This window comes from Protopterus annectens, chromosome 5.part0 (genome assembly GCF_019279795.1).
Source record: "Protopterus annectens isolate FY-2018-M chromosome 5.part0, PAN1.0, whole genome shotgun sequence".
NCBI classification, from domain to species: Eukaryota; Metazoa; Chordata; order Ceratodontiformes; family Protopteridae; genus Protopterus; species Protopterus annectens.
Window position 1 is genome coordinate 1820221958 of NC_056735.1, and position 24466 is coordinate 1820246423.

The 24466-nt window shown below is 39.8% G+C and overlaps 1 protein-coding gene across 44 annotated transcripts in view; it reads left to right on the forward strand.

Annotated features, from left to right (window-relative positions):
• Positions 1 to 24466, forward strand: part of LOC122801915 (ABI family member 3 binding protein) — a 3486228-nt gene that overhangs the window by 2346454 nt on the left and 1115308 nt on the right. For 42 of the 44 annotated variants that reach the window (XM_044071601.1, XM_044071602.1, XM_044071604.1 and 39 more), the window contains one exon: positions 10468 to 10542. The exons of the other annotated variants lie outside the window; for them this stretch is intronic. In XM_044071601.1, the coding sequence (XP_043927536.1) occupies positions 10468 to 10542 (75 nt within the window). The remainder of the gene's footprint in view (positions 1 to 10467; positions 10543 to 24466) is intronic. 44 annotated transcript variants of the gene reach the window in all.

The window sequence follows — 24466 nt, forward strand, 5'->3', positions numbered from 1 at the left end:
ACCAAATTGTTTTGTGTGTTATTACTTTATTTAATGTGCTACCTCTACCTTATATACTCTGTATTGCTTATGCATATTTTTTCTTTATATGTAATTACATGTGTAGCTTTTCTCCCCGGGCCTCCACTAAAAATGGGCTCATTTCAGGCCCAGTGGAATTTCCCAGTAAACAAATGCAATAAATAAATAACACAGCCTTTCATCCTGGAAAGCCAAGCATTTTCACAGTCTTGTGCTGTGAGTGGGATAATGCTCATAGTCACAGTATCACTCCAGAAGTTAAGAAGTGTCATATTTCATAATGTGTGATCATCAGTATTATGTTGATAGAAAAAAAAAACACTTTTCCACCCAACACTGCTCAATGTCATCTTACCACACAATCCCATGACATGTAGTTAGTAACTAGGGGAACCATGTCACTGGTGTCCTTAAGCTCAATGATAAATTGACAGGTTCTCTCCCTGATAATACATATTCATTCCTCAATAAAAAATTCACAAGTGTCATGTGAAAATTAGATGTGTATTTTTTTTCTGTCAAAACAAATTCTAAATCACTACCTGCACTGGTATATCTGCTTTTCTTACATCCTATTTGTTAATGAATTCATGGGGGGTGTATGTTTCCCATGTTCCACAGTGCACTGACATATACTGGTTTATTTGCACCCAGTGTGGTTTCAAAACCTGTAGGAAAAACATAATTTCCAATTAAACGAAGAAAGTACCAAGTGATTCCTCGTCATCTCCCACACGAGTTTACACAGCCCGTAACACTTAACACATACAACCCTGTCTTGAAAACATAATGAATTACACAACGGAACAAATGTGGTTGTGATAATATGTAAGTAACAAAATTAGTATTTTTTAGGCAAATCACAGTGGTCTGAATTCATTAAATAATGACACATATTTGAGTTTCAGAAGTTATATCATTCAGAAAAAGCATGCTAATACATAACCAATCAACTTTTTAAGTCTGCTAAAGCAATATTTAAAATCTGTCCCTATTTTTGGGTCTTTGTGCCCCCATTATTTTAGGCTTTGTCCAGATTTCTTGCAGTAAAGAGGTTGGAGTCAACTGTTAACTGAAGTTAACCTTTTAATCATCTGTATTTTCTATAGCATTTTCAACAAATTATACTTTCAATAGCCCAGTACCAGAATGTTATGGCTGATGTGTTTAGAACTGCATAAACACAATAACAAAATGAAATGCACTCATCTAAAAATATATTTTTGGCTAAACAGAGCAATGGTATTTACACTGATAAACTTATCCTTCTAAAATGAGCAAATTCGTAGTGCTGTGGGACTGACTTGAGCTTTTCCTGATGACAGGTAGCTAAAACTACACTATTTCTTAACTCCATTATTCAGTATTTAATTTATGGAACTTCATTTTATGAATTATGCCACTTCCTTTAGGCAACTTTGGGTGGAAGCTAATTTATAGGTTCAAAGGTTGGTACTAGGCTATCGGCCCTAGGGCCTATACAAGCCTAGCCATAACAATTCCCTGGATATTTCTTCCCACAATATTTACTTCTCTGGACCCCTGTCTAGCAGGGCGACTAACATGATCTCCCGAGTGAATTTCCTATCTCCCATCCAATCATCAAGGTTCCTTTTGAAGAGGGCCAAGGAGGCGCTCTGCTTGACATCTATGGGCAGTCTATTCCATAGGATGGGGAGTCTCTGGGTCAGGAACCTATCCCTCCAGCATATTTTGTTCATTGTGATGACAAGGTTTAGATCCCTGGAGCTTGTGGCTCTGAGAGATTGGGATTTCTTTAAGTGGAGCATGACCAACAGCTCAGGGTTTGACATGGCCTTGTATGTTAAGCAGAGATTGCCTCTGAGTAGACGATATGCCACAGAGTATAGCTGGAGTTTTTTTAGATGGTCAGCATATGGCATCTGCTTTAGGCCTGTTATTCTTTTAGTGAGGTATTTCTGTGGCCTTTCCAACTGTTGCAGATGTCTTGTGAGGTACATACTAAACGGGGCATTATACTCTATAATGGGTCTAATGAGGGATGACTACAGTGGGATAATGACCTCCTTTTTTCTGGATGAAAATCCCTTAGTGATGAGGTGTGCCACATAGAAGGATCTTCTGACTGTTGTGGCGATGTGGTTATCGAAAGTGAGACCACTGTCCACCTGTGTCCCTAAATCTCTCATCACACTTTCGATGTTTAGTGTACTACCACCTATGTGGTAATTCATGGGTACATGTTTTTTTCCAAAGTGGATAACTATACATTTCTTGGCATTAAGATTGAGCCCATGGCTCTGGCACCAGGCATCTGTTTCTGTAAGGCCCTTTTGTAGAATATCCACATCATTTGGGGATTCAATAATGGCTCCCAGTTTGCAGTCATCTGCGAACTTTGTTAGCCAGAGTCCCTTATTGTTGTCCTGCACTTCAGAGTAGTAGATGCCAAACAAGAGTGGTCCCAGGACTGACCCCTGAGGTACTCCACTTGTCACTTCTCTGGAGCTGGATTTGGAGTCAATGTAAATGCTCTCACACTCACACACACACACACACACACACACACACACACACACACACACACACACACACACACACACACACAGTCTGGGTTCTGTCAGTAAGCCAGTTGGCAACCCATCAAGTGACGTAGGGATTTATGCCCAGCTTAGTAAGTTTATCTATGATTCCAGAGTGGGGGATAGTGTTGAAGGCCTTGGCAAGGTCCAGATAGGCTATGTGGACCACCTTACCCTCGTCCACAGCTCTGGAGACTGATTCGAAGAAGTCAGTCAGATTCAGGAGACAAGATCAGCTCTTCACAAACACAAACTGGGTGGGGTCCAGGGTTTGAAGGTTGCCAATGTCATTGTTTATAAGTTCCATGATAATGCGTCCATGCTCTTGCAGATCAGGCTTGTCAGACTGATGGGACGGTAGTTCCCGGGATCCAAGGTGGATCCCCCCTTGTGTAGTGGGATAACTGTAGCTCTGCACCACTCAATGGGCATGAAGCCTGAGATGAGGCTATGATTAAACATGACACTTAGGTGAGGTGCCAGTTCATTTTATAGTTCATGTAGTACACAGCCTGGGATGTCATCTAGTCCCATGGATACTGTATTCTTAGCTTTGGAGAGTGCGGTTTCTACCTGTATGGCCGTGATTACCGGAATTGAGTAATCTTTTGGTATTGAGATGGGCCCTTTAGGGGGCGAAGTTGGCATTAAATCGATCTGCCAGGATATTGGCAATATCCTTGGGATCAGTATATTTAATGCCATTCTGTTGTAGCTCAGAGCAGATCTGAGCATTGCCATTTAGATTCTTGACATAACTATAGAATGCCTTGTGGTTGTCTTCAGAATCTTTGGCGATTTTATTTTCGTAACTAGCTTTTGATCATTTTATGAGGGATCTCAGCTTCCTACTGAGGCTGGTGAGGGAGTTTTTTGCATCCTGGGATTTTCCTCTTTTCTGCAACAGTTTCTTCCTTCTGTTGTATAGTTTGTTTATAGCAGGGGACCACCAGATTGGCTTCCTTTTTTGGCAAAGAGCATCTTGGTTCTATTTGGGATGGCACGATTCATGCACGAGTAGATGTGCTTGTACAGTGCCTTAGTGTAGGATTCTGCAGTCGAACTTTCAGATCCCATCTGCATGAGTGTCATGAAGTTTGTCACTTCTGACTTAAGTAGCATGAAGTTGGCTTTGGAGAAGTTTTTTAAGGAAGTTTCCTTACTGGAGGGGTGGGGGTGGGATGTGGATGTCAAGGGTGATTTGCTTATGGTCAGACCTGACCAATGAGGGGTTTACCACTGGTGTGGAGCATCTATCTCCCATGTTGGTAATGACCAGGTCTAGGATATTGGAGGCCGTGGTGGGACAATGGATTAGTTGATCCAGGACATTGGAATTTATGAATTCCAAGAACCGTTGGGTAAAGGAGTTGGTACCCGAGTACTTTTCCCAGTTAATGGCAGGGTAGTTGAAATAACCCAGTATTAGGATGTTTGGTTGTATCGTGATATTTTCCAGTATGTTTAGAAAGGTGTAGTGAGAATCTTGGGGCATGGTGGGGGATCTGTAGCAAGCTACAGTTTGGATTGCAGTCTTACCTAGTGTTAGTTGCACCGGGAGAATTTCAGATGCATTGTATTGGGCAACTAGCCTGGAGGTGTGAATATCCTTGGTGAATATGGACACTCCTCCACCTTTAGTGTTTCGGTCTTGTTTTTTTGGCCGAAAAGTGTGGTAAGAGTTGTAGCCTGGTATTGCAGGGGTGCTCTCTGGAGCCTTGAACCAGGTCTCAGTTACTGCACAGATATCGATGTTCTCCATTTTTAGGAGTGCCTCGAGAGAGTGCATTTTGAGGTTTAGACTTCTAGCATTGAGTAGCATTACCTTCAGATTTTGCATGCTTGTATCTGTTACGGTGGTGGTTTTATCCTTTGAACCTTGCTTAAAAAGGCACTATAGGGGTGGCAAGAGCTTTAGCCAGTAACCTGAATCCCAGGGTGACAGGTGCAAACCATCTCTGGCAAAGCATCGTGGTTTGTCGATCATGTCTTCCCAGGCAGACAGATACTGGATCCCCTTTGAATGACACCAGAAGCTTAGCCAATTGTTGAAGTCAATCATTTTGTCCTTATACTGTGGTACCATTCTGGGTGAAGGCAGGATGCTGCTCAGGGCTAGGGTCATACCTGCCTGGGCCACATGATCCAAGAGCTCTTCCATGTCTTTTTTCATGTAGTCCAGGGAGGTATGTCTCAACTCCAGCATGGGCAATGACAGAGCCCTATTTGTACTTATTGTGGAGTGATTTGAGTGCATGCATTATGTGGCAGATCCTGGAACCTGACAGGCAGCTGACTGTAATTTTCTCCTTGTTCAGCCTAGTGAGTGGGACATCAGTGTGCCTGACTATAGAGTCACTTATGACTAAAGTGTTGGGTACATTGTCTTGCCTTAGGGGCTGTTGTTGGGTGGCACACTGGTGTTATGAGCTATGTGTCACTTTGGTTGTGACTGGTGTTTGCGTTTCAGCTTCAGAGGTCCTTGTTGCTTGGGCAGGTTAATGTTAAGGGCCTCCGCATATGTGGGTTTAGTGTTGCTATGTGTGGGTGTTGATGGTGTGGGTTTTGAAGGGCTATGAGTTGCTTGAGGTGTAGTGCAGGTGTTAACCTTCTCCTCTTGACTGTCTAGCACAATCTTGGCCGGAGAGAGCTTTGCTTCCAGTTTGGCTATGTAAGTGCATCTCTCGCAGGTTGTAGTGTTGGTGGTAGGAGGAGAGGATTGTCTATGTACATGAGGCAGTTGCCGCATTGCCCCAGTATGCCCAGATTCACCAGGTGGACAGGAGAAGTCACCGGAAGCTGACCCTTGGACATGCCTGTTTAGGTGTTTTTTTGTAAAATATGTATACAAGCTGTTTTCCCTTACCTTTGCAAGGTACTTTGCAGTTATAGGCTGTTTAGTGCCTACAATTAATTTCTCCTTATTGACAAGGAGAGTTGAATGCTTGTATTAGTTTCAGGCTTTCTAGTGCTTTCCAGCAGGTTCTAGAGCAAGTGCTAGTCACAGGGGTTCAGATTTTAGTGCTACTACTGAGAAACTCGCTAGTTCCAAGGGAAAATCTGAAGAGCAGACTTTCTGGCACCTGGAATAGTTTAACTGTAGCCTCACAGTGCTGCACGATGTGAAAAAATGTGCAAACACACGCATTATTAAGCCAGAAAGTTGAAAGGGATAGAAATCAGCCCAAAAAGGCTAATGAAATTACAATTTCAGAGCTGGAAACCACTCCTCTAACATTAGATAGGCAGTACAATGCTCACCACTCCCACTGGTAAGCAGTAGGACTTCCCTCTACCACAGCAAGGTCTGGATAGCCCTGAACACAGAAAATAAAGTCCTGAGACAAGCAAAGCCTGGGATATGGACTGGCTAGGAAAGGTGGGAAACGAGCAAACAAGATAGTATTTTTTTTTTGTTAAAACAGACTAAACTATGCAATAATACAGAGAAGACTAACACACTTGAGTGTGTAGTCCTAAACAGTAAATGCAATTAAAACTCTACAAAATTAGCAATTTAAAACTTTTTAAATGAAGCAAGGCAAGTACACAACTGAAAAACGATTTAAGAGGCAGTAATACAGCAGAATAAGTAGCTAGTCTACATATACAGAGAAGTCTATATATACAGAAAAGCAGCTAAAACACACAACAATTCAGATGCAGTGCAACCTAGAGCACTTGAGTTCTAGCAATATTAAGGCAATTGCAGTTATAATAAATGCTGTAAAATATACTCTATCTTTCCAAAATGTTTGAGAAGCACAGTCGGAACACAAGGAGATTCAAGCAATTTTTTTGAAAGGGACAAAGGAGAAACAGAAGGCCTTCTCAGATGTTCTCTCTGTATTAGGTAGAATGAGCTAATGACACTAGACTGGGAGGAGTGTCCCAGATCAAATTTACAGTAGGGGCGGGCAACTGCAAAGCCACCAAGTATAACAACAAGACATGAACAAGGAGGGAGGGTGAGGGCCAATACTAAAGCTATTAGCCTACACTCTTTAGACAGTAAACACTACAGAAAGCCACAAAATGAAAGTTTTTAAACAGATGAAGGAGCAAAGAGACTCTACAGAATGCTTTTAAGTGCAAACAAATCAGTTACCCATGCAGATTAGTTAATAGCAATAAAATGCACTAAACACTATGCAGCAGGCAATACAAAGTGCTATATATAAATTGCTAGAAACAATAATCAGTATAAATAAGCCAAAAAAACAGGATACTTATATATCTCAGATCAGAGTTATAGTCAACACCCCTCCGCCACTCTGCTCAGTGGAGTGAATGTGAAATTATGGTTAGGGCTCAAATTGTATAACTAGGAGTGTGGTCTCTAAGATGGACATTTTAAAGAGCTGATCCAAAATGAGTGTGAACTGAAAATGTATGTATGACCTTGTTTATAATTGTTTTGCTCATAACATCACTAGCTTTCAACATTTTGCACCTGTAATTATGAAAAGCTATTTGTGTTACCATCCATGTGAATTATGCCATGGCTGTTTAGAACTATTGCCCTTAAAGCAGATTTTAGAACTGCTGCCCTTAAAGTAGATTTTTTTCTCAAAGCCTGAAAGAATCATGCAATTAGACTTTTATAACTTTAAAGGAGGATCCCTATCTTTCTGAAGAGTCCTTCCAAACCCGTTTATTTGTATATTTTGTTCATGATTTCAATAACTTTAAATAATTTAGACCCAGCTTTCAACATGCCATCTAGGGAACTTTGCATCATTGTGCATGCTGTTGTTAATCTCCTGTGATGTGTTAAAGGAACTTTTGTGTGTCAAGTAAAAAATGACATCACAGATTGGAAAGGTATAATAACAGTACCATATTGTATGACTGAATATCTTAGAGATACTTTTCTGAAAGCTTAGTCCAACAATATTTTGCGAAGTGCCTAAATTAAACAGTTACAGCTAATTTAGAAAATATTTACATGTAACATTGCAATCAATTAAACATATCATTATGCTTGCACAGAAAGCCTGTCTGGAATGAGCCATTTTAACCATACCACAGAGTCAGAATGACAATCTGTCAGCCATATTTTCAAAATGAAAGGAATGTTCTTGACAGTAACACTTCTTTTATGCAGTTACCCCTCTTTCATAGCATAAAAAGCAGAGAAAATAACTCATTGGGGTATTTTCCTGTATAAACAATCCATGATCCCTCATTTGCATCCAGTATCACTGGCCCCACCCATATGAGCAGGAGAATTTAGACATTTTAGTATGTGAAACTACACAATAGATGTTGCATTACTACATAACAGGTTCCAAAGTCATAGAAACCTTACTGCTCAGTAGTGCTTCTGTAGTCCACAGAGCATCAACGATTTTTCAGAGTTGCATGTAAAACCAGTAGTCCGTAGAGATGGCCAACGTTAATTAGACCTCAGCATCTTGCTGCACTGTTTTGCAGAGATTCTTTCATAGTGCAGCAAGTCAGGAAGATCTGTACTATGCAAGGAATGTGTAGAGCAGTGTGCAAGATACAGCTGTAATTTATCTGCATACACCTATGCATTCTGATGGGAGAATCAGAGAAGAAGAGCAGATTTCTCTTAATCATTTTGCTAAACTAGATAAGCAGTGAAGTACTGTGTGTGTGTGTGTGTGTGTGTGTGTGTGTGTGTGTGTGTGTGTGTGTGTGTGTGTGTGTGTGAGTGTGAGAGCATTTACATTGACTGCATGTGCCTATATGCTTAGTGTGAGAGTATGTATGTATATGTGTGTTTGTGTGCATTTGATGTCTTGTGGCTGAAATGATATGTACCTGTATAGATAAGATCTTACATGTAAATTACTTCAGCATTAAATGTGTGTATCTCTGTGCTTGTCTGCTTGTGTGTGTGTGTGATCATTTGTATGTGTGTGCGTTTGCATGCACAAACATGTCTATCCACACGCACTTGTGTGTATGTGAGTGTGCACGTAAGAGCATGTTGTGTGTTTTTTGCATAGCTGTACAAGTTGATATGTCTGTATGCCTTTCTATGTGTATCTGGGGCAGGGGGATATCTATGTTTTTTCTTCTAAATACCTGCACTGCTTATATGCACAAGCTGGTAGAATACATCGCTGGGCAGTTGTTTAAATGGCTCAGCTGAGCAATTCATAATTATACAAAATATGTGTAATGCAGTTTAATACCATATATATTTTGCACATGAATATGAATCACATTAAAACAAAGAAACACAACTCTTCCTATGTTAGCATAGCAAATTGCATATCTGACAACCTTGCCTATGAATTCCTTTTGAAGTGTAGTGCTAATGCTCTCCTACCTAAACATTGCATTCCATATTAACTTCTTCCTAATATGCATTCTCTAGAGCCTTTGAGTTAGAGCTCTCATACAGTAAAAGTGCATTCCATATGAACTACATCTTGATACGGATTCCTCAGCTGCTGGCTTTTATGTTGGGCACAGTTATAGTGGGAAGTGGCATTATTATAGAATTGTTTTGGCTACAGGGGCAATACTCAACACCAAGGCTGGACTACATATATCAGTCAAAGTCACACAAAAACATATCTTTATGATCAAAAACTCATGAAAGAGAATCAGAAATGGTTATCTTTTTAATAACTGCCATTCTGTGTCACTGGAACATTTTCTGATAATATTTTTTAACTCATGCTTTATATGAACATAGCCAAAGGGTCATGAAGCAAAACTTGGAAAAAAATCCTGAAAACTGTTATTCTATGTCCTTTTTTATCACATACTATAATATTTTACTGTCAAGATACATGAATTGTTTAACTTAAATTTGTAAATATTTTATATAGTTTTAGTCAACATTTAGCTAATGTCGTAAACTACAATAAACTGTGGATTTTATGCAAAGAAAGTTTAAAACTGAAACTAAGAAAGAAGTTGGAATCATCTTACAGTATCTGGACATGTCATAATCCATTAGAAGGTCATAAATTGTAGTCAGGCTATCCAAAGACAGAAAAAGCGACTTCAAGATAATTTCCAAAATATCTAAAGGTTTTTTTCCACCTGCATATTTTACTTTTCCAAAGAAAGCAAACAGATTCACAGGAAGTATTGCGTTCCCTAGTATCTAATGGGTTTACTCCCCCTGCATATTTTATTTTAGTGCAGAAAGCAAACAGTGTCAGAGGAAATACTGCAAAATATTTTGTACATGGTAGAGAAATGGTCTGTTTGTTCTACTTTTAACAAAACAAGAGTATTTTGTGTATATAGGTCATAATTTTTATTCTCGCATTTTAATTTTACATAATGTACAATCCTCAAGCATAGTGCACTGTTGTCTCATAAATTTCAGGCATATGCAGAACTATATAGTCATATCTGCCCTTATTTTGACTATAACTTATAAAGATTTATTTAATTGCCAGCCATGTTATTTGGAGTTTAAATAATGTCACTTTAAACAAAACTCCAGAATACTTAGAAGAACACAGACTTGAATGAAAGTTTTGAATCTTGCATCCTAATTTATGATCTTGTTGATTGTGCTTAAAAGCAAAATATATTTAATATATTCGTAGTATATTCTAAAATTTGATAATGAAATGTTTACAAAGGCTTTTGCTGATGAGTAACGTATAAAGTTTCAGAAATAATCACTAAAAGACTTGAGGTTCATTAAATGATTGGCCAAAAGTACATTTCACATCTTACCTTGTCTGAGCTTGAGCACCATTGCAGTCTCCTGCACAAAAGTATCCTTCTTCTGCTTGTTTTTGCTTTTTTAGAAATAGCATTCTTTAGTAGGAACAATATGCAGAGAAAAGTACTTTGTGTGGTATATCCTTCATGTGGAAGGAACTAAGCTAAGTTGTGCATTTTTTTTGGTTAAAAAGGTATATATTTCTTTTTCCAGGTTATGATCAGCAGCTTCAGGCGCCTCAAAAACCAAAGTCACCTGACACATCTGTAATTCCAATCACCAGTCTGGGTAATCAGCTATTTTTTTCTGATTGCTTGCAACTAGTTTGCTTTCAGTATGACGACTTGTTAGTCTTATGATAAACTTCTTTTTTTTAGATCCAGAAGAATCTGTAACATGGAAATTGGTTTCTAAGCACATTTGTGAACTGAATTTTGATGCCTCACTTCTACACTTTTAAATTGATGTACATATTTTAATCTGAAACATTTGATACCCTTGTGTTAGGTAAAATGTTCTTTCCTTAAAGATCAAGAGCAATGTTTTTTTGCTATCCAGTTTTGTTATCATTATGCCATCATCTTGTAACATGTGCTTTCTTATTCTAAAATATGCAGTTTTTACTTTAGTGGACCTATATTTATTTATTAAGTTTAATAAGCTGGTGTTTCTGTTTACTATATGCTGAGCAACTGTTCAGTTACTTCTGATTCCTTGTCATCCAGCCCTGCCTTCAGACAGTGTTCAGGGGTGGGGGCGAGTTCTATAGTGGGTTGGCATGTTTTCTGTAGTCTGCAACAGAAGATTTTGTTACAAAGTAACCAGAATGTAACACAATCAGTAACTCAGACAATAAATAAAAAAACAAACACAGTTATATTCAAGTGGAAGATAGCAAAAGTAAGATCGAACAGGTTAATATTTTTATGTGCATAGTGCTTGGCAAAGAGAACAATAAAAAAGATGTAAACCTAATAAATCCATGTATACCAGTGGATTGATTGATAACTTTAGGGCGAAAACTATGGATGAATGAATTGTATACATTCTGGATTTGTGCAGAATACCAGTTACAAAATCAAAGAAAGAAAAGGAAGAGAAATTATAGTAGTATTACATGCATTTTCTGAGCAATACAAAGCATGAAACTCTGTCTGGCATTATTCACTGACTGCAATTCTCAGTGATTTACCATAAATAAATGAACACAAAGGTCCGGTCAACACGCAGCACCCAATAAAGGCAGCCACACCATAAAGCAGTCCAACCAAAACAACAATATAGCAAATAAATCCACAGAAAGAGAGTTGAATAAAATAAACCAGGAGGTTTTATTCCAGATTGAGTGCTTTCTTTTCCAAAACAGGAAACTTCATAAATACCTTGGGACAAGATAAACATATGAGGCAAAATCAGTGACAGCTGAGCAGTATGAACAGAAGCCAAAATGAAGCCCACCCCTACTGTATATTTGATCTGTGACACTCTTCCCAGTCTAGTGTCTTTAGCTCATTCTACCTAATCTACCTAATACAGAGAGAAAAAAAATAATTTTTTGCACTTTATTCATCTGCTTACTGTGTTTGAATTTCTTCCTACTTTATTACTTATTTTGCTCTTGCTGCCTGTTCTTAAAAGTACTCGATAGCATTTATTCTGCTACATTTATTACTGCTTGTTAGTAGCCGATTAAATTGTAACTGTGATTCTAAGCCTTTAGATTACGCACTTGGATTTTAGACCAGTTGTTTCACATTAGGAAGGTTTGTGGTTTGCACTGTTGTGGCAGGACAGGAAGCTTACATCCTTCTGAGTTGGGAGTTGCTGATTGAAGGCTTAATGTCTGTTCTAAACTGTATTAGTTCTGGTTTAAGCACTTGGGCTTTGGGCCAGTTTTTTTTTTACATTAAGAAGGTGTGGTCTGCACTGTTGTGGGAGGCTGGATTCTGCCCTTCTGAGCTGGGAATTTCTGGTCACAGGCTTATTGTGACTGCTTATTTGATCTGTTTCTTTCTGAAATTGGTTTGCCTTGTTGCTGCAGCATAGACAAGATTCAGGCCTGCTGAATCTAGTTTTGTTTGTATAACTTGAGCACTGACCCAGGCCATCTTTTTTGGAGAAGGTTCCCCTGCACCCTAGCAGCAGGAGTGTGCATTTATTACTTGTCTGACTTGAAGACTGCTGGAGCAGGGCTCAGTTTTGAGCTTTTTTTCTGGTTAATTGGGTAACTTGTTTAAATCAGTTGTTCGTTTTCTATTGTTTTATATATATATATATATATATATATATATGTATAAATTTGCATTCTATTCATCTGCTTTTACTGTATTTGTGTTTCTTCCTACTTTATTACTAGGGGCATTGACTACAACTCTGATCTGAGATATATAACAATAAGTATCCTTTTCTGTGCATTTAAAGAGTTTTTTTATTGTATCTGCTTTATTTTCTGAAAAAAAAATATATATACTTGTTTCCCGCCCTTCTAAGCTAGTATAGTCCAGTTTTCAGGTTAAGTGCTGAATTTAGGGCTGTGTTACAAATTTCTGTGTTTTCCCATACCTTACTTGGATAGAAGGAAGTTTCTCTGTTCACCTGTGAGAGAGGGGAGGTTTGAGCAGCCTGTCTGTCCCTAGAGGAGTGGTTTCAGGCCAGAAATTAGTACTTTATTGGCCATTTTGGGCTAATTTCTATCTCTTTCATTTCCCTGCTATAAATACTGCATTTGCCCGGTTTTGCACACCAAGCATCGCCGGTTAGCTAGGGTATAACTATTCCCGGCTCCACAAAGTCTCCTCTTCGATTTTTCCATTAGAACTAGACAAACCTTCAACTTAAGCACTCAAGCCGTTCATTTCTCAGCCTGTCACTTGCTCAAAACTCATAGCAAGCACTTATAAACCCTAGCACTAGACCCTCCTATACTGTACAGAAGGACAAGGCTCTCTATTCAACCTTACCAGCCATTCAGTAAAACAGTTCACTGTACCTATCCAGGTATGTCCAAAGGGCAGTTTCATGCGTACTCTCCAGTCCAACTGGTGAATCTGGGCATTTTGAGGCAATGTTACAACTGCCTCATGTACACAAACAATCCTCTCCTCCTACCACCAAACACTAATACATGTGAGATATGCAATTATACAGCCAAACTGGAGGCTAAGCTCTCTCAACCCAAGGCTGGATCAGACAGTCAAGAGGAGAAAGGAAATACTTGCATCACACCACCAGTTTCACATAGACCCATTAAACCAGCACCAGCAAAAAACACACATACATACACAAAAACATACTCAGAGCCTCTAAATAAAAATCTGCAGAAGCAACAGAGACCTCCAAAGCAGACATCCAAGCAACCTCCACCCCCCCAACGCAAACCATGAAACACATACTTTACAAAACCAGTGTGCCACACAACCACAGCCCTTAAGGCAAAATAACATACCCAACATACTAGTAATAGGTGACTATCGTCAGGCACACCGACGTCCCACTCACTAGGCTGAATAAAGAGAAAGTTACTGTTAGCTATCTGTCGGGAGCCAGGATCCGCCACATAACACAAGCACTCAGGTCACTCCAGAACAAGTACAAATACAACTCTGTCATTGTCCATGTTGGTGTGAATGACCTGAGCCATACATCCCTGGACTACATGAAAAAAGACATGGAAGAGCTCTCTGATCTTGTAGCCCAGGCCGGTATGACCCTGACCCTGAGTAGCATCCTGCCCTCACCAAGAATGATACCACAAAATAAAGAAGAAAATTATCAATTTCAATAATTGGTTAAGTTTCTGGTGTCATTCAATGGGGATCCAGTGTCTGTCCACCTGGGATGACATGCTTGACAAGCCACGCTGCTTCACTAGAGATGGCTTGCACCTGTCACTCTTAGGCTTTCGAATACTGGCCAAGGCTCTTGCCACCCCCATAGTGCCTTTTTTTAGGCAAGGCTTAAAAGGCAAACCCACAGCCATAAATAGCACAAGTAAGAAAAAACTGAGGGTAATGCTACTCAATGCCAGAAGTCTAAACCTCAAAATGCACGCACTCGAGGCACTCCTCAGTATGGAGAAAATCGATATACGTGCAGTAACAGAAACCTGGTTTAAGGCTCTGGAGAGCACCCCAGCACTACCAGGCTACATTTTGGCCACAGAACCCAGACCGAAATACAAAAGGCGGGGGCGTATCCATATTCATCAAGGATACCCACACCTCCAGGTTAGTGGCACAGCACAGTGCTTCAGAGATCATCCACGTGCAACTAACAATGGGCAAAACTGCAATTCAAATTGTAGATTGCTACAGATCACCCACCATGTCCCAGGACCCCCATTCCGCATTTCTGGAAACACTGAGAAATATAAACGTCCTACCAAACACCCTAATATTGGGTGATTTCAATTACCCAAACATTAATTGGGAGAACTACTCAAGTACTAACTCCCTTGCCCAACATTTCCTAGAATTTATAAACTCAAACGCCCTGGATCAAATGGTCAATACTCCCACCAGAGGTGACAACATATTGGACCTGGTCATCACCAACATGAGCGACCGGTGCTCCACACCAGAGGTCAACCCCTCGCTGGTTAGATCTGACCATAAACAAATCACTTTGGATATCCACATTCCGCCCCCATCCCCGGACAAGGAAACCACAGTGAAAAACTTTTTAAAAGCAAATTCACGTTACTTAAGACCGAGGTGGAAAGTTTCAAAGCCCCCATGCTAGAGGATAACATTGTCCAAGCTGCAAAATCCTTTACTAATGCATTCTGTGGGCACCTAGAAGAATGCATGGATCGTGCTATCTCAAGCAAAACCAAGACTCACTCCTCCAAGAAAAGGAAACCAGTCTAGTGGACTCCTGCCATAAACAAGCTATACAATAGAAGGAGGAAACTAGTACAGAAAAGAATAAAATCCCAAGAAGGGAAGACATCCCTGATCAGTATCAGTAAGAAACTACAATCCCTCATAAAATCATCCAAGGCGAGTTTCGAAAGAAAAATTGCCAAGGACTCCAAAGATAACCACAAGGCATTCTTTAGCTATGTCAAGAATCTAAGTGGCAATGCTCAGATCTGCTCGGAGTTAGTGCAGAATGTTGCAAAATACACTGAACCAACCAATATTGCCAACATCCTGGCAGACATGTTCAGCGCAAACCCCCATCCCCACCCCCAAAGGGGCCTGTAATCATACCAAAAGAATGTAGAGCTCCTGAAATCACAGACATTTAGGTTAAAACAGCCCTCTCCAAAGCCAAAAACACAGCATCAATGGGACCGGATGGTGTCCCAGGCTGCGTCCTACATGAGCTCAAAGATGAACTAACCCCTCACCTAAACACACTGTTCAAACTCAGCTTCTCCACAGGTTACGTACCTATTGAGTGGCGCACAGCAATGGTTATTCCGCTCCACAAAGTTGGAGCCACAACAGACCCTGGGAACTCTTGCCCTATAAGCCTGACTAGCTTGGTCTGCAAGGCTATGGAGCGCATCATCATGGAACTCATTAACAGAGACAGTGGGAATCTCCAAACACTGGACCCTACCCAGTTCGGCTTTGTTAAGGGCAGATTATGCCTTCTAAACCTGGTGGACTTCTTTGAGACAGTTACCAAGGCTATAGACGAGGGAAAAGTGGTACACACAGCCTACCTAGACCTCGCAAAGGCCTTTGACACCATTCCCCATTCTGGTATTATAGACAGCCTCACCAGCCTGAACGTAAACCCCTATGTCACAAGATGGGTTGTCAACTGGATCACAGACAGAACCCACATGGTAAGAGTTGTGAGAGCTAGGTCTGACTCAAAACTGGTTACAAGTGGTGTTCCCCAGGGCTCAGTCCTAGGACCCCTCCTGTTTGGCATATACTTCTTAGAGGTACAGGCAAGCACAGGAGGACTATGGCTGACCAAGTTCGCAGATGACTGTAACCTAGGGGCTATACTTGACTCTCCGGCTGACACAGACATCCTCCAAAAGGGTCTCACTGAGATGGATACCTGGTGTCAAAATCATGGCCTCAAGCTAAATGCCAAAAAGTGCATAGTCATCCCCTTTGGAAAAAACAAAGTACCCATAAACTATCACATAGGTGGTAGTCCCCGAAATATGGAAGACATAATAAGGGATCTGGGGACCCAAGTAAATAGTAAACTCTCCTTTGATAATCACATTGCCAAAGTGGTTAGAAAATCATTCTACGTGGCCCACCTTATCACAAAAGGGTACGCATTCAGATCAAAAGAGGTCATTGTGCCCCTCTACTCATCGCTCATCAGACCCATCATAGAGTACAATGCCCCATTTGGGATGTATCTTACAAGACACCTGCAACAGCTGGAAAGACCATAGAAGTACCTCACTAAGAGGATCACTGGCCTCAAACAGATACCCTATGCAGCTCGACTGAAGAAACTCCAGCTGTACTCGGTTGCATACCGCCTACTCAGAGGTGATCTCTGCCTGACATGCAAGGCCATGTCCAACCCAGAACTGATGGACATGCACCACCTAAAGAAAAGCGTATCCCCTTGAGCCACACACTCTAGGGATCTAAACCTCACCACAACAATAAATAGGACATGCTAGAGGGCTAGATTCCTGTCACAGAGACTTCCCATGCTTTGGAACAAGATTCCAATCTACATTAGGCAGAGCTCCTCGCTAACACGCTTCAAGAGAAACCTTGACGAGTGGATGGGAAACAGAAAGTTTACCCTGGGGATCACTTCAGTGGCTCTGCTGGACAGAGGCACAGGGAACTAATCTAAGGGGGCGGCGAAAGCCAACACATTCTGGCTAGGCTTATAAATGCCTTCGGGCAGATAGCCTAGTACCTACCTATGAATCTATGAAGTGCTCCTCTGAATTAACAAATATGAAAGCTGTAAGACACTTCAGTATAACACACTATCACACTGCAGTAAACAGTTGTCTATTATGGAATGATCACTTTACGGCATCTTCATTGTTATATATGTGCAATTTTTTCCAAATGTTTTCTTTTCAGCACTAATTCCTTGTAGTATAACATACAAACATACTGCACAGTAGGTCTGTCATTGAATTGATTTACATGATAGTTTTCTCCCTAAAATATGTTGGTAGACAATGATTTATTAGTTTTTTATACATTCTGTATGCTAAGCACTAAACACCTTAGTAAGAATCTTATTTTATTCTTATCTTACTTTAGTTACCTTTCACTTGAATATGACTGTGTTAATCAATTTATTGCCTGACCGAGCAACTGATTGTGCAGCATTCTAGTTACTTTATAATAAAATCTGATGCAGACTACAGAACACATATCAGGCCACTATAGAACTGCTTCACCTGTCTAATATGTCATCGTAAGGTAGGGCTGGATGATATGGAATTGGGAAGTAATTGGACAGTTGTTCAGCATATAGTCAACAGAAACATCAGTTTATTAAACTTAATAAATGTAGGTCCACTGAAGTAACTAAAGTAAACATTACACATTTTATAAACTTTACAAGATGATGGCATAATTATAACAAAAAGAAATGGTAAAAAAAAAAAAGAAAACTTTGAACTTTATATTTAAAAGTTAATTTGAGGCCCAACATACAGGCATATAGTCAAGAAATAAAAAAAAATGCTGTTTCTAAGATTAAAAGGTAGAAGAAGTCATAGTGCTGGGGTTGCCACCCCTCCGTTTTTTTTCCGGAGTATCCGGAAATCAAACTGATTCTCCCGTAGTCTGGAAAACACTGTACAAACTCCGGTATTCTGTTTCAAAAAGGAAACAGACTATTGGAGTTTGTAAATTGGTTGATTTACTATGCTTTTTTTTACAGAAAAGCATAGTAAATCAGCCAAAGGCAATCAGCAGGAATGGAAAAAGAGGGCGTTCCTCACTGAGTGGTTTCATCGTGACATCACAAAATGGGCAGAATGTGGATGGGTGGGTGGAGTGGCCGGGGTTACTGATGACACGAGGGGTGTGGCTTTACTCCGGTTTTAGCCACGATGAAAGGTGGCAACCCTACATAGTGCCTATAATAATCCCTTCATTTTAGTACCCATGCAAAATGTCTCCATATGATTTTGTAATAGGTTTTACAATTTAAATAACATTTCAGAGCTTGATGTATAACCAATCCCAAGGATAGATGAGTGTATTGAAAAACCCAGGAAGGCAAGATACTTAAGCACCATAAACTTTACAAAAGGATAATGGCAAATACCTCTGACAAAATAGCTTACAGACTACTTTCCCAACCCCAGAAAGCTTTTTTAGTATAAGGTATTACTTTTTGAACTCTATGGCAAGACTCTTACTTATCAGCTATAAATGGATAGGATCTTCTGACCCCATACCTGTCAACTGCCTAAGTGTAGGCTATGCTAGATGCCTTGAGTTGGGCAGGCTTAATAGATAAAACTTCCAAATGAAAACTTGGAATGGCTTAAGCCAGATACTTAGGCATCATGATATTGGAGGGAAAGTCATAACCCCCCACCCCAACAGAAAAAGAAGAAACGATACAGGAGTGGCCTCAGGCACCTACTGAAAACATGTAATAGACTTTTCAAGTTTAAGTGGGAATTATCAGAAAGTATTTCAGACTTTGCAGAGCTGGCTCATCCCTTAACAAATCTCACCAGAGCAAAGGCTCCTCAGAGGGTTGGATGGGCTTACGATACTGAAGAAGCAATTACAGCTTTGAAATCATCACTAAATTCATCCTCTAACTTTATATCCACTGATTCTCTTATGTCATTTTTGGTTCCTACAAATGGCTCTGTGTTTTTTAAGATAAGGACATTTTATATCACAGACAAGTCATTATGCAACAATTGAAAAGGAATGCCTTGCTATCAAGGGAGATTTACTTCCCTTTAGTATTATCTTCTCGGTCTCTTATTTGCTTCCCTGTGCCTGGCTTGGACATCTGTGAGTACAAGACCTTGAATTCTTTCTAAATCCATCTGTGGACCTACAAGGCTGTTATAAATATTTTTTGCATTTGCTCTATGTCAGTGCTATTTAAAACTTCTGTGCTGCATTTATTGACTTTGTTGAATTTATCACTGTGTTTTAGCCTGCACTTGTTAAAGAAACACCATTTGTTTGTTAAAAGTATTCTGGTATTTCCTAACCTCCTCTGATACTGCAAAAGCTGTTCTGAGTTTGCCAAAATTAATTTGAGTTTGCCAAAGCATTTCTAAGTTTTGCAGTTTTTCTGTGTTTGTAGAAGTTCTCCTACATTTGTGCACTTTGTTTCTGTATATGAGCATTTCTCAGGGCTTGTGAACTTATTTCCAAATATTCCTGATACTGCAGGAGTTCTCCCTTTTGTTGTAAAGCATTTTATTTATTTTATTTTGCATTTGTTGACCGGGAGTGTCCGACTGAGCTAAAGCCCTTTTTCAGTGGAGGCCCGGAGAGAAAAACTCCAATAGAAAAAGCAATTTAATAACAGTTTTTACACTCATAGCAATATACAAAAAGTTACCATTCTGCTAAAGTAGTTGGCAAGATTAAACAATACAAATCAAAAAAGATAAAAAGTGTAACACATAGGAAGTTAGTTGTTTTAGTTTCAGTAGGATAGGCTATCTAACAATACTAAACAGAGTATAGACAATACTTTAGGAGAATTTCCTAGGAAGTAAAGGTAGTAAGTTATTATGTTAGGTGGTGAGTAATTGTTATACATTTCAGAGTGAGTTGGTTGTGGTCAAGGTGGTTGTGAACAGTGGCAGGTCCAGTGTTTTTTAAAGTAGTCTTTTGTAGCTAATTTAAATTGTTTGGGGTAAGTAAGGTTCCTCATTTCTAGTGGGAGTTTGTTCCATGCAATAGAGGGATGATAGCTATATAGATTACAGCCTGCCTTGGAATTGGGTTTATGAACCTTTAACAGATCTTGGGTTGCACTTCAGAGATACCTGGTAGGGCAATAGTTAGAGATGAGAGGTGATAGAGCAGGGCAGAAGGATGGCTGATATAGAATGCAGTGAATGATATGCAGCTGAGATTGAAGAAGCAGGTGAGGTAGTTCTAGCCAGTTTAGGTATTTTAGGGAAAGACCGTTGTGAGATTTATATGTTTGTTGAGCAGCAAATCTTGCTATCTTGTGATAGGTTGATTCCAGTTTGGTAAGTAGGAATGTATTTAGATTAGTGAGTATTTGGGAACAGTAAGTTAAATATGGTAGAAGGTACGCATGAGTAAGAGTAATTCTAGCTTCTGTTGTGAGGAATTTGTTGTTCCTGTACAGGAGTCCTAGCTTCTGATGTTATTTTTTTTTTGATACAGTTGTAAATGTGTAAATCAAATTTTAGTTGATCGTCAATGGTAATGCCAAGTAGTTTTGTGCTTGATTCAACTTTTATGGGAGTATTGTTTAGGGACATTATGGAAAAGGATGTTTTGATGTGGTTACTAGTTTTAGGGAGAAAAAGTAGCAATTTTGTTTTGTTGGATTAAGAATGAGCTGGTTATTTGTGAGCCATGCTTGTACTTCGTTAAAGGAAGCCTGGGTAGTTGAATGCAGTTCAGAAGGTGAATTTGCAATAGTGATGATTGTACAGTCATCTGCGTATTGGACTATATTTGACTGAAGACAAGTGTAGTGAAGTGTATTGGTGAAAATATTAAAGAGTAGTGGTCCAAGAATGGATTCTTGAGGGTCACCTGTACTAACAGGAAGGGGGGTAAATAGTACACTGTCCTATCGCACTGACTGCAGTCTGTGTGGGAGTGAGCAAGTTTTTGTGTAAGAGGTAGTGCATAACTTGCTTGTGTACACATTTTTCTAGGAATTTAGAGAGGGGGGAGAGGATAGCAATCGGTCTGAAGTTAGCAATTTCTATGGAGTTACCTCCTTTATTAATAGGAAGAGTGTAAAATTTTTCCAGATAGATGGAACTGTTGATTCAAAGATTGAATGATTTATTAGGATAGCTACAGGGATAACAAGGGCGTGTGCAGCAGTATGGAGAAAATATGAAGGGATGTTGTCTGCAGATACAGAGCATGGTTTGAGTTGAGAGAGTAGAGTTTTGATATAGTAAGTGGAGACAGGTTTGAGTGAGAAGAGGTTTAATGAGTTGATAGTTGAGTGGGTTTCAGGGGGGTTATGAATGTTATTGTCAGAGTGGCTGGGGTTAAATAGTTTGGAAATGTTTTCTATAAAGTACGTATTGAAGATATTGTCAATCTCTTCTGGTGACTTGTCAAGGACAGGGATTAGGTGATGTAGGAGTGCCAGGGTGTATTATGTGGTTTAATGCATTCCAGAATTTTTTAGGATTAGACTTAAATGTAGTTGGGAGATTATAACAGAAATCTTTTTTGTCTTTGTTGATGAATTTTTTAGTTTGGTTTCTTAGTTCTTTGTACTTTTGTAAGTTAGTTAGGCATTTGGTTTGTACCCATATTTTCCAAGCTGTATTCCTAGTTTTTATGAGGGTACAGGTGGTTTTAGATAGCCAGGGAGAAATATTTATTTTTACACAAACTTTTCTGGGTGGAGCTAGAGAACTCAGAATGCTAAGGAAAGTTGAGTTGAAGGTTTCTACTGCTTCGTCTAGTGGAAGCTGTGTTAAGCAGTTCCAGTCCACTTTAGAGATGAGGGTACAAAAAGTATCTGGGCTAAAGTTGGAGAGTTTGAGGCAGGTGATACTCTGATGTGGCTTTGGGAGATGGGTAGTATATCTGAGTACCTTTATAGGTGAGTGATCACTCAGGGAGTCTGGTAGTGTTTCTGGATTATGGTATTTGCAGGGATTAGAGACTAATATCCAGTCTATCAGGGAGATAGGAGAATGTGAGTTATTAGTGTGGAGTTGGTTGGGAGATTAGTTGTGTAAATCCATAGAGATTAATATGATGTGGCGACTGTGAATTGTTAAGGTTCAGCCAATTAATGTTAACATCCCCTAGAAGAATGGTTTCATTAGGGATGTTTTGAGAGAGATATGAGAGTATATTTTCCAGCAGGGGAATGTTGTCCCCTGGTGGAATATATATGGCTGCTACTGTAATGGTAGTATAGTTATTGAGTTTAAGATTTGCTAACAATATTTCTGCGGGTGCAAAAGAGGGAATTGCTTGCTTAGGATGGGAGAGGGTGAGGTTATTTGAATAGACTATAGCAATTCCACCACCTTTTTTCTTTAGGTGGTCTTGGTGAAGTATGTTGTACCCAGGGGGGAGTATGTTAATATTTTGATGTTGGGGTTTAAGCCAGGTTTCAGTGACAGAGATAACATCTGGGGTATGATAAGATACCCATGCATGCAAGTGGTTTAGTTTGTTAAGGATACTTTGAGTATTGATAGAGTAGAAAGAGACTTGTTTATTTGATAAGGATGATTGGCTAGGATTGGGAGAGGTTTTTAGTGAAATGGTGGGGTTTGTAGTTGGACCAGGATTAGGGTTTATGTCACCTGCTAGGAGTAAGGTATTTGGGAAGTAGCAAGGTTTTAGTTTCAGAGGGTATATGTTGAGGAATTTAGTCTTATTCTTAGGTGTAATTGGGTTGGAGGGAGGAATTTGTATTTTAGGGAGTGGTATATCCATTGGAAGGATAGCTGGAGTGGTGGCTATGGGTTGCAGAGGGTAAGAGAAGATGTGTATGTGGGGGTTGGTGGGGACATTATGGCTAGGGCTCAAGAGGTTGGGAGGAGATGTAATAGTGAGTGAGAGGAGCAGAGGATGTATAAGTAAGACAGAAATGATTGGGAGTGGCATATTTTGAAGGAAAGAAGGTGTAGTAGTTGAGAGATGATATCCTGATGGAAGGAATGAGATAGGATTGAGAGTAAAGGAAGGGATAGTAGGCAGTAGTGAGCTGAGAAGTGTAGAGGTAGGTATACGTAGCAATAAGACCTTAAATTAAGACTAGTTTGTGTAATTAGACTAAGTACAGAATGGGAGGAGTTGAAAGATGGGTGGAGATTTTTGGTTAGGTATAAAGGAAATTATATGGGGGGGGTGTGGGAATGGGGGTGGTAGGAGAGTGAAGTGAGCCGAGCGTAGTAGGGCTACCCCAGTAAGGAAGGATTTAGTAGAAACAATCAGCTAAGCATGGGACTTAATGAGGGGAACTCTGCAAGTCAGTTTGCCACATGTTTTACAATAGAGGCTTGCATTTAATATTTCCCATTTTCGGGGGGGTCTCAGGAGGGAATGGGAAGGGGTTACTACAGTAGAGAGTGTGCCAGATACAGTACCTTTTTAGTCAGAGTGCAATTCATGCACTGTGAATGGGGAGGGTACATATGGTTCAGTAAGGAAATAGAAAACGGCCAGGCGTTTGTGATAGAGTGCTCACCTCACTTGTCGAGGTGTACAGGGCTCTTAAAGTTTAATCTGATACAGTTTAGGCTAAAAAATACCTAATTAATAACAATTACATACTTTGTTACATATGCTTCCTAAGGCTAACAGTCTATTGCCATTCACTGGTGGATCACACTTGTTAACCCCTTTTCCTGCCTCGGTTACGGCTTACTTTGCAGTTTATTTATTTGTAAAAGCTGATGTGGGTAGGGGGGAAGTTTTGTTACATATGCTTCCTAAGGCTAACAGTCTATTGCCGTTCACTGGTAGATTGCACGTGTTAACCCCTTTTCCTGCCTCGGTTACGGCTTACTTTGCAGTTTATTTATTAGTAAAAGCTGATGTGGGTAGGGGGAGGTTTTGTTACATATGCTTCCTAAGGTTAACAGTCTATTGCTGTTCACTGGTGGATCGCACTTATTACCCCTTTTCCTGCCTCGGTTACAGCTTACTTTGCAGTTTATTTATTTGTAAAAGCTGATGTGGGTAGGGTGGAGGTCTGGTGAGCACACTATCTCAGTAGCCTCAGGGCTTAGTGAGGCTGAGAAGGTACAGTGGAGGTTTAAAAATGTTGTTATTTTGTTACTGCACTTGAGCTCAAAACCAGTTTGTTTTACCTTAATAGGATTTTTCTTCACTCTGGTGGGAGCAGAGTGCTATCAGAGTTGGGAAGTGCTGGTGGAAAGCTTATAACATGTTTATCTGACTGGTCTCAGGGCTTAACTGTGTAAAAAGTATTTCAGTCTCAGGGCTTAACTGTGTAAAAAGTATTTCATTCTGATGGTATATATAGTTTATTAACGTAATTTTAATACACACACCATCAGATTGAGCGCTTTCATCTCCTTCACGGAGAGTTCATTAGAATC